General features: G+C 42.9%; 1 protein-coding gene across 1 annotated transcript in view; it reads right to left on the bottom strand.

The window, feature by feature from the left end:
- Positions 1-955: 955 nt before the first annotated feature.
- The window catches only part of celsr3 (cadherin, EGF LAG seven-pass G-type receptor 3), a 102398-nt gene continuing 92146 nt past the window's right edge, over positions 956-11207 (bottom strand). Inside the window, exons 28-37 of the mRNA XM_041048078.1 lie at positions 10563-10675; positions 9642-9721; positions 9017-9143; positions 8585-8704; positions 7107-7204; positions 6409-6500; positions 6093-6266; positions 4032-4226; positions 1537-2608; positions 956-1094 (exon numbers count right to left, since the gene is read on the bottom strand). Coding sequence (XP_040904012.1) covers positions 1067-1094; positions 1537-2608; positions 4032-4226; positions 6093-6266; positions 6409-6500; positions 7107-7204; positions 8585-8704; positions 9017-9143; positions 9642-9721; positions 10563-10675 — 2099 coding nt within the window. The 3' untranslated portion in view covers positions 956-1066. The remainder of the gene's footprint in view (positions 1095-1536; positions 2609-4031; positions 4227-6092; positions 6267-6408; positions 6501-7106; positions 7205-8584; positions 8705-9016; positions 9144-9641; positions 9722-10562; positions 10676-11207) is intronic.

Here is an 11207-nt window from a genome sequence, read left to right as displayed (position 1 = left end):
GTTACGTGATACAGCCTCATACAGAGAGGCAGACAGATATCTACCTTCACCCGCCAGGTCCCCAGCACACTAAAGATATGGTCTTGTAATATCAGTCGACTGATATGGTCCAGATCAGACAGCACCAGGCACAAAGATACACAGACAGATGACAAGGTCACATTCATATACAGTGGATCACGAAACAGCACAATCTCTCGAAAGAGCTGATACTTTGACACGTGTGACTGACCTTTCATAGCTGAACCACCAACTCTGAACTTCCATGTGTTGTTTTAGCTTAACGTTGACCATCTTCTTCTGGCACAATCATCTCATTCCATCAAATCTCTTCTCTTATTATAATCCATTCCTCTATTTACAATCACCTCTCGCTACTTCGATACTTTCCCTTCAACCACATCTCGCGGTTTTGATAATCTCATCAGATACTATTGCCGGGCCCCTGATGCTATACACAAAGTTGATGTGTTTGAGGAAAAGGTTTCTGAGGAAAACTGTTTTCAGGGAGGAATTTGGGGATTTACTGTATTTTTTTTTTTTTTTTCTTTGTGGGGGAAATCTCTCCCTCAGCAACAAACAAGACTGCACTCGTACCAACCTCACTCACAACCTCACATGGACACAATCATTTAAAAAAAAAAAAAAAAAGAAAGAAAACATCACAAGAGATTTCTTCTTCATCTCCAATGAAAAAGATACAAAATGTATAAAAAATGTTATTTACAGTCTTTTTTTTTTCTTTTAGACGGATCTTGTCTGGACTAGGCTGACATTTGTCTTGGAAATCTGAGGAGTTTGTGTTTGTGACTCAGTCATCGATTATTGTAGGCGGTGGGATTCAAAAAACTTAATTTATACAGTACAACCTGCCTACAAACATCTCCTTCTATCCTCAGTGGACGCTTTCTCCGTCTTTGTTTCCATCTCCCCTCTGCTCTAAATTTGTTTTCAGTCCTGCGATGTCTTAGGGCACCCCAGTGGTTTGACACCAACCATGACCATTGAACTTGTCCCTGGTGCACCAAGCGCTGTCGCAATGCATAAAGGGATATGGAGGCTGTCATCAAGACTGTCCTTCACTTCTGTTGGCTCTGAGGTGAGGAAAAGGAAAATGAGTCATCATTAAATTTAAACAGCAACTCTTCTCCTGATTGTAAATTCAGTTCTACACAATGATGACGATGAAAATATTGGAGCAAAATGGAAATGAGCTGTTAGAGCCAAAAGGACAAAGAGAGAGGAGGAAGATGGAGCTAGAAAACAGAACAAAACAAACTAAGACACAAGGGACACAAAGATAAAGAAACCGAAAAGTAAAACGGAGGGAGTTGAGGACAGTTAAGATAAAAAGACCGAAAAGATAGTACAGGAACATGATGCTGAGGAAGAGGAAAGCAGTCAAAGGAAGATAAAAAACAAGTAGAGGAAAAGGGAGAAGATGAAGGAGAGTAAAGAGACAGAGGAGGATGTAAAATAGAAAGGGACAGGAGGCAGGGCAAGCCGAGGCACATTTATTCACTCAGAAAGACTTACTCAGAGTCGGGGGAGACTTCAGATATGCTGTGGGAGGTGGCAGACTGGGACGGGGAGGGAGAGGGTCCATGGGCAGAGCCATTAGGCCCAGGGTTAGAGGCAGCGGAGGGAGGAGTGAGGACGGAGGAATTGAAGGATGCCAGAATGGAGGACAGAATATCCAGGTGTTCACTGGATGGCTGTCGACCCAGGGGGTTTACACTTGAACCTGCGACCTGAGGGACAGTCTGACCTGGGTACCTACACGGAGGGGCGGAGTCCAGTCGTCCTCTGACATGAGCTGAAGGAGGGAGCTGCTCTTGCTGGGGCTCCTCTGAGATTGGAGGAGGAGGAGAGGAGGAGGGAGGCTGGTCGGGGTGTGAGGGCTGACGGGGAGGCAGCGTACGAAGCCACTCCCGACACGGCTGAGCCTGGGCTCCCACTCCGTTGGTGTCCAGCTGCTCCCTCGACCTACTGCTCATCACCGCCCCCGCTAGGTGCTCCCGGGATGAGGCCTGCCGACGAGTTAGCGTGTTCAACTGCGACCTCGATCCACTGAGGTATCCCTCCATTCCCGCTCCGACAGCTCCCCCGTTTCCACTCAAGTCCTCCCTCGAGGCGTGGACGCTACCTGTGTGGTGGTTGTCCAGTCTGTCCCTGGATCCTGTCAAGTTCTCCCTGGATGATGAGACTCGCTGGTGATCGAGCCCCAGGCCCCCTAACCCTGCTCCCTGCCCCAGTCCCAGCTCTCTCCTCCTGGGTAAGAGATCCAGGTTATCCCTGGATCCCCTGGAGTCCAGCCGGTCCCTCGATCCCCCAACTGTCTGCCTACCTAGTGGATCCCTGGACAGCTGCCTCCGGGCAAGCGAGTCCAGGTGCTCCCTGGAGGAGTAGCGAGAAGCTGGCTGGGAGAGAGAGCCAGTACCTCCACTGGCACCAGCCGTGGCAGAGTACATGCGGCCGTAGGACGCAGCAGGGACGCCTCGGTGGCCCAGAGTAGAGGTTCTGTACCAGTTGAGCTCACTGGGGACTCGGCCCATGGTGGAGAGACCCTGGAGTGCCGGAGGACAGCCGAGACGATTCTTCAGGATACCTGGAAGAAGAGAATATGTACATGAGAAGGAGAGAGGCAGGTGTAAGTGGCAGAAAAGGAGAAAGAATAAGAGGTTTATAGACGAGATGAGATTTCATTAGAAGGGAGACGGGGTGGCAGGTGAGAGAGGAAAAGCAGTAGGTAGAGGAAGGGTGATGAGAGAAGAATGGAAAGGGAAGAGAGGGAAGTCACAGGATGAAGAGGAATGGGTAAAAGCAGGAGAGAGAAGCCTCTTCTTCCGTGTGTGTGTTTTGTATGTGTATATGCACGTACATGTGGTTTGTGTATTTTTTTGTGTATTAATACATTCCCTAAAATGTCGCCCATGCTTTCAGGCTACATGAGTGTTCTCCATCTTTGCGTGCCTTTCTTAGTCACTCACCCTCAGTGTGTCTTTGTGTGTGTGTGTGGTGGACCTTTGTGTATATGTGCACACATGCCAATTTTATATGTATGTATTCTGAGTATACAAACTGTACTGTATATATAAAGGTGTCACCCACGCTTTTAGGGTCACATTTAGTACTTAACGCCACACTGTGTTGTCGTGTAAGTTATGTTCTATGCACACAGGCCACTCTGTTTATTCCAGCACTGCAGTGCTGTGTGGAGATAAACTCCTGTGTGTTATACACTGACTTGAGACAAACATGCTCTGTTTTGCACAACTCAGTAACACTAAATTTGTGGTTACTGGTACTAATACTAATAAATATTAATGGTACTAATAAGAACCAACTAGAAAACTAATACGTGGATGGTTGAAGTAAAACCAAAATAAATAATTGCAGTGATATTTGTGGACTCTTCTCATGCTTAAAGGAGAGCGCAGTGCTAAGTCACATGGAGGGTTCACTGAAACAATTAATATGTATAACAGAGTACAAGGCCTCAGATATTGAGCTGTGTTTTAAATGACGCATTGCTGATTCAGCTCACACAGCTTACATCTCCTCCATCTTCCTCTTGGCAAAATGCCCCACCCTGATGACCATGCTGCATCAGTCCGACACAGTGTCTGGAGACTTTTGTTAACCAATAGATGAAGATAATGTAATTACAGTGCACAGGCCAGACGCTGGTACCAAAAGAAGCACAACCAAAAACTGATTAGACTTGATTTTAGTTCTCAAAGATGCATATGTAACAATCACATGACTTTGTGCACAAGCAGATAATTATAGCAATGGGAAATTCAATAGAGACAGAATAACAAAAATACAAATTCTTATTGGTATAAGCTTTTTAATTACTGTTACCTACACTTTCAAAATTATTTTGTACATCTGTTATGTTAACCTCTGACTGATGCTCTATTACACATACAGGAAAACACACTAAAGATCACAATTTCAAAATGTCAGTGTGCCCTTGGAGTGTTTTTTTTTTTTTTTATATATATGCATCTCTGTGTTTCTCTCACCCTTGCGGTGCCTGTGTGGCTGAGTGAGACCGTTCTCATCCCCACTGGTCAGCGCTGCATCTAGCTGGTTGTTGTTGGCAGCGTCCTTGCTGTAATCTGCCCCCAGGGGGCGCTCTGAGCCCCACTTTTGCAGGGTGTGTGTCTCACACTCCTCCAAAGCTGGCCAGTAGGACAGAAGGTCATTGCCATCCAGATCTGTCTCACACACACACACACACACACACACACACACACACACACACACACACACACACACACACACACACACACACACACAAAACACCCAAACACTTTGTGGTTACTGAAATTTAACATTAGTTTCAACTGTCATAGCTGAAAATAATAAAATAATCATTAAAGCCAATAAAAAAAACAGATATGAAAAGTTGCCAATCTGCTTTTATGCTTCATATTCATCAAGCATTGTGCAACATTTTGTTGCTGCGTGTGCGTCCTGATGAACACAAAACAGATGTCTGTATCAAATAGCGAGTGTCAGCCGACAGACAGCATATGCTCAGTATGAAATAACAGTCAGGGCAAATTAAAAGTGTTACGCTGTGTTGGAAGAGAACGTATCAGACTAGTGAGCAAATGACCTACAAACAGGCAAGATTCATGGTTTTAACATGTAAACATGTTGTTGCACCATCGAAGTGCTTACTCTGGCATGCACATATTGCTTTAATTGTTAGAGATCAGAAAGCCTTTTTTTACCCTCTGTAACACCCTGATAAGTAATGCAACCATAAACTGAAACAAAAAAAAAAACATTGCTCCAATTACTACTACTTTATTTATCCCTCACGGGGCAATTCAAGGCAGAGCCCACAAACAAATCACACACAGACAACTCATCTACACATACGAAAGCATTAGTTAAATTACACGAGGATCAGTGAGTGCAAAGGAGAATGTTGGTCCAAATGTCCAAATGTCCTATCCTATCTTGTAAAACCAAACTTCCCTCTACTTGTTTTCCTTCCAGACTATGCTGTTTTTGTTCTGTCTTTTTCAGCTGTCCATTGAACACTTGCTCAGTTATGTACACTCCCAACACAGTCCTCCAACACTGTCCGGTCGACAAATCTACTGAATCGATCAGGGGTTTAATGTTTCGTCACAACGAATAGGACGCCGTCATCAAACTGTGACCTTTCAGTAAAAAGCCCCGCTCTGCTCTCACCCTTCACTTCGACTGCATTGATGAATTGATTGTCCTGGAGTGGCCATCTGGATCCTGTCCTCCGCTATTCAACTGACAACTTCAGTCCATGTTTCGCTCTTGAACAGAGTGCATGTGATCCAGATGGCTTATTAAGCTAAGAAATTGATTACGTTTATGGATTTATAGATTTGCATGTCTGGCCTTTTCTCATAGCGAAACCTTTCGCAGAGCATTGCGTATGCATGACATTTATATCTCTCATTTTGAGGTGCATGAACTCATATTATGTATGATATAAGTTCATGTCTATCAGAACAAAGAAGGTATTGATTAATGGCACTGACATTTCCTCTTGTTGTATATGTGAGTTATTGTGCCAACACACAACGTATGTTTCTACATATCTGAGATAAAAGAGTAGAAGAAGTGGTGTAATTAGCTTTGTAGTGGAGAAACTGAATATATGGATCAATGGTAAAGAAGAGCGAGAGTGAGACGTTTCTCCTCATGTCTGTAGATGAAGCTGGGTCCACATAGAAACAGTGTTCTTGTAACTGAGGTGAATCCAAGCTGACTATACCTTAACCACTTTTCCACCTTACAGAGGATGAATATTTGATACTCAAAAGATGGATTTTCTGTGGAGTATTCCTTTAAAAGCATGCATATAATGTGACTCCCTTCCCCACGTATCCTCTGTCAAATATTTTGATGGGACCATCCCGTAAATCACAGGTTATAGTTTTGATCATTACACAGCGTGTTCTTATCAACTGTTGACGTGTCCTTGAGCAAGACACCTTATTGTTGCTGGCTTTTTGACTGTGAGAAGAAATTCCTTAAATCATATAGTAATCATAATCACATGATAATCTGAAAATGTGCTCATCTACCTTTGGTGCCGTTGTGGGCGGGCTCAGTGAGCAGACGCTCACTGTGATTAGACCGTTTGAATCGCCGCTGAATGCGTCCACGGAGTCGGACGTTGTCCTCGCTCTCAGATGAAGGGATGGAGAGACTGCGCTCCTCCTCCATAGAAAGGTCTGAGTCTGAGTCTGAGTCCTCACCTGGGAGGAGAGAAGGAGAAGAGGGAGAGAGGAGACAAGTGAGAGGAGTGGAGAATGTGTTACTACTGCTTGTAACAGGTGTTTATTTGTTTGTGTCCATGTCTACTTATTCCTGTGAGTGTGTGTGTGTGTATGTGTTTACCTCCGTCTCTGTGGAACATCGCTACGTCCAGGTCTGTCGCTCCGGTGTGGACGATGTTTTGTTCCAGAGTCTGGCGAGCCAAAAGATTTTCTCTAACAGTGAAAGAGGAGAGCGGTGAATGCACACACACATTCACAAGCGCACACACACACTGTACATGCACTCACGCAGGTCAGTACCGATTAAAAATAGAGAGCATCCACACACACACATACAGTATGTACTGCACACACACACACACACACACACACACACACAGACATTGAGACAGACAATCACTGAGCCATAACCACTCTTACAGTATATTAGTGTTGCTCTACATACAGTACAGTACAATGTTCCATTCAATCTTCTTCATCTTTACCCCACTGACCCACAAAATACATGACATGGTTTTTATATGCAAGGGAATTTCCCCCCTGAGGCAACTTCACCACTGAGAATCCATCAAACCGGACAGATTTCAATTTAATTGATGAGTTTTCATTTGGTTCACCTGTTTTTTTTAAGCATTCAGTCAATATTAATTTACCACTTTTATAATGTTGAGATTAAACCATTTGTTCTCGAACTACTAGGAGAAGTTAGTGTATTCTTAATCTGCTCTACGAGCCATAATGTGGAGGTTTTCCATGCAAGCACAGTTTTAGTTAGCTGGCAAAAATGTGACGTGTGTGTGTCTTTGTGTGTTTATATACCTGGCGGAGCTGACAGAGGAGATGGTGGAGGTTCCCAGAGTGATGCGGTGCAGCCCGCTCTGCTCCAACAGAGATGCGTTGTGATATGGGTTCTGAGCCTTAACACACAAACACACAGACTGTTGATATTTTGAAAGGGTAAGAATATCTCATGATTTCAAAATAAGTCTTTGGTGCAATTTTACATCATGTATTACATACATTACATAATTTTTTGTTGCCACTGAAAAACAACAGCCCCCGATTATATTTTACTAAACTTTCCAGAGACTTGCAGGAGCATTTATAGTTGCTGAATGCTGACGGGGGAAAAAAAAAAAAATCAGACGGGGACTAGGCTAGTGGAGCATAAGCTAAGCTGGAAATGGGCCATGACTTCAGCTTTCAATGCTGTATTAGACCACTGTAGTCATAAATAAGCAATCACACAGTAAGAGACAGATAGGTAAAAGGATGCTAATGGGTGGCCATTCATACATACAGTCCATCAGAGGTAAAAACAGCATTGTGTGTGTTTGTCTAATAATAGTTTTGGCATGGTACAGTCATTTTACCCCAGCTGACTCAGTGATGGATGGGAAGAGCTGTGGAGGAAATGGGGGTTAAAAGGGTGAAAAGAGCTATGTATGTATGTAAGACACAGTCACACACATCTGTATGGATGTACACAAATCCAGGCTACATATGAAGTCCACGGGAAAGAAATGAATGTGAACATACACATACACATTTTCACACACACTGGCATGGGTACAGAGGAGAGATAATGAGTGTTTTTAAAAAAAGGGAAGCTAAAGAAAAGGGATTAGAGTGCAGTGAGCTATGAACTGACACACACACACACACACACACACACACACACACACACAAGATAGAAAAGTGAGTGAAGGAAAGACACAAATGCAGGATAGAATTACACAGATACACAAACACACACAACTCTGATCAAGCACTGCACGGTGCTTTAGTGGAAGTGGGCTAAGGAGCAGGCAGCTCCACTGGTCGGTATATTGTGTTAACTGGGTCAGCAACAAGCCCTGAAGGCAGAACGAGAGAAGGGAGAGAGGACAGGGAAGATGGATGGATGGATTGAGGGAAGGAGGAATGGAGGGCAGGAGGGCTTTTGTGCTTTCTTGTAATGGACACAGTGAGAATGTGCATCGAGAAAAGAGTATACTGTAGAACAGAATGAAAATAAATAAAATTCCTTTGGGGTCATGCAGTGAGTTGATTTACCGCTTCACATCAGGGTCTTAGATTTACCCAGTAAGTTGTTCCTGTGCAATAATGACCATCTCATTATAAAATTATAGATTATGTAAATGATGAAATCATTTTTAATCTTAGTTTTTTATAAAGTATTTTTGCATGCTTGCTGCCAATATGCTGTATAAATGATTCCAACTGGATAAAAGGGTTTAGCAGAGACAAGCTGCAAAGGGATAAATACGTGAAAGCTGTGTCTGTGGGGGACTCACTGTGTTCTGCGGTGGTCTTGGTGGGTCTTCTCCAGGGCTCTTCTTACCCAAACAGGCAACTCTCCAGGCCTCCTGAACCTCTGAGTTGAACACAGTGAAGACCAGCATCACCGACAGACCCTGGGTGAGGGTGGTCAAGAGAAGTAGAGGGACACGAGAGAGAGAGAGAGAGAGAGAGAGAGAGAGAGAAACAATGGATTTTAAGATTTTAATCTACAAGATCCTTACACTACTAAGATCTTATGTACATTCAAAAAATAACATTATACATATTATGGGTATACAGTGAGTGATATTAACATGAGTAAAGTACAAGCATTAATTGACTGGATATAAATGGATATTAGTACTGGAATAATCCAACATGCGCATATTTAGTGTAAAATGTTGTGGATTAATACTGCAGATACAAAGCATACACTTTGTTAATACCTGCACTAGGCAGAGGACATCAAATATGTAGTAGAAAGCTAGGATGCTGTTGTTCACAGCCATGAGACCGCACAGCCAGGTGGAAGTGGCAACCAGCAACAGCAGGAAGGCATTCCGGATGGTAGCACTGGTCAGAGAGACAGGAAGACAGGAAGACAGAGAAACAAAGGGCAGTAGGTGAAAAAAAGCTTAGATTTGGATTCACCGGGATGAACCTGTGATGTAAGCCGCTTCCAGCTGTGCTGGATGACTACAGAGACCAAAGAATGACAGGAAGTGAGAGAGAGCAGATAACAAAGCCTTAGGATGAATGCTGAGGCAGAAATGTGGTAGCGCTACACAATTAACCACAAAGACTGAATCCGTTCTAAATCTGTAGTGCCGATATATTCTTATCAAATATTAGACTACAGGTTTCTTTTAAGACAGAATTCTCTTTAAAGAGTTAGTAAGACTATCGTTAAACTTTGCCCTCTGAAGCCTGAACAAGAGCAAAATAAATAAATAAATGAAGTAATCAAGTAATAAAAGTCTGTAGGCTTACATAATATAATGGAAAAGAGGTGACAAAGTCACTTTTTGCAAGTAGGAAAAGTCATGTTGACCGTGGTGGGTAGATACTCACATGACAGGGAGCTTCTTGGTCTCCTTCTGGGAGGGGTTGCAGGACATCTTGGCTACAATCATGAAAATTCCTCCATTCATCTGGATGGGGGAGATCAATACAAATGATAAGGCAAGATTTTCAGTGCCTTTCAGCTAATCCAATACCGTTGCCGTTAGCAACAGCAGGGATAAAGATAACAGATGAAACAAAATCAATGTGGATAAAACAGTCTAAGGTCTAAGGTAAATTTATTTAAGGCTAAAACGTTTAAGTCGCTTAGGAAAAGTATGAATTGCTCCTTCATTCTGTTTTTGTTCCTTTGCTCAAACAGTATATAAAAATGGACAGAAATTAATGAATGAAAGGAGAAGTTATTGAATAAACGAACTAGTGCAGAAGAAGCAAAGGCACAACAAAAGGATGGAAAGAAGGAAATAGGAAGGAAGGAAATAAATACAAGAATTAATAAAGTTTAGAGAAGTTTATTAATTAACAATCCTGAACTCTGACTACGCTGCACTGTTATAGCGCATTTTCTTATCTAGTATGTAGCAGTGAAGTTATAAAGTCAAAGTTGTTAGCTTGAAATGGGGAGCAATTAAAATTATGGTCTAGCAGGGTTCAAGTGGGTCGTCTTTGTAAAATTCATTTGGAAAGCTGCCACCTACGACTGATGATACGGTTCTGCTAATTTTGGGAGAGCGCCCAGTCAGCGGTTCACAGACAGTGAAGAAGGAACTTAAGAAGACTTTACCTTGGACTGATATCACGCCAAGTAAGCAAAGTTAAGCTTATCTGCTCTAGGTCTTCAAACACAAGTCACTTCGTTTGCTGAATGTCAATTAATAGTCCACCCTTTCATTCTCTATCACACCACTGTTTACACCATATTTTTACAGCCTTAACTACAGCATGTCAGACAGTCAGGGAGACAGTTACCAGTATGACGATGGCAATAGGACCAGCAAAGCTCCAGATGAGTTTGTCATAGATGGAGATCCAACAAAAGTCTGGGTTCCCATAACCCTCTGGGTCCAAGCCCACTGCCAGGCCTGCAGCAAAGAGACAGACAGAAGATTTACTCTAAGATCTCCTCTACTGTCAATCAAAGAGAGGCAGTAGTCAGAAAAGGACAGAGAGGCAATACAGTGTGTGACAACATGCAATCATCTGAATGACAGTGGCAGGAAAGCTCAAAGACATAACTGAGAAGATCCCAATTAATGTCAGACATTAATATCTTAATTATTAGTCGTTATTAAAATGATCACTTTAGGTGACAAAAATGTCATGTTGGAGGTAATCACCTTTTTCTGGTATCTGTTTTATAACTGCAAGTTTTTTGAATCATCCATTTCTTGTGCACAGCCAATTCTCTACAACCAGACCTCCATGATGGTGCCAGACATGGTTGCTAGGAGATTTGTGACGTGAACTGTGAAGTCTTTATTCCTTGTGTATCCTTGTTTGGACAACACTGTCAAGGTTGTGACGATCGAGGATATAAAGAATTTGTAAATTGAATTGCAAGAGTAAGAGAGATGGAGGATGGGGGATGGGAAAAGCTGGGCAGACAGACGGATA

Source organism: Toxotes jaculatrix, chromosome 2 (assembly GCF_017976425.1).
Source record: "Toxotes jaculatrix isolate fToxJac2 chromosome 2, fToxJac2.pri, whole genome shotgun sequence".
Classification (NCBI taxonomy): domain Eukaryota; kingdom Metazoa; phylum Chordata; class Actinopteri; family Toxotidae; genus Toxotes; species Toxotes jaculatrix.
Note: the sequence above shows the minus strand (reverse complement) of the source record. Positions and strands in the feature narration are given on the sequence as shown.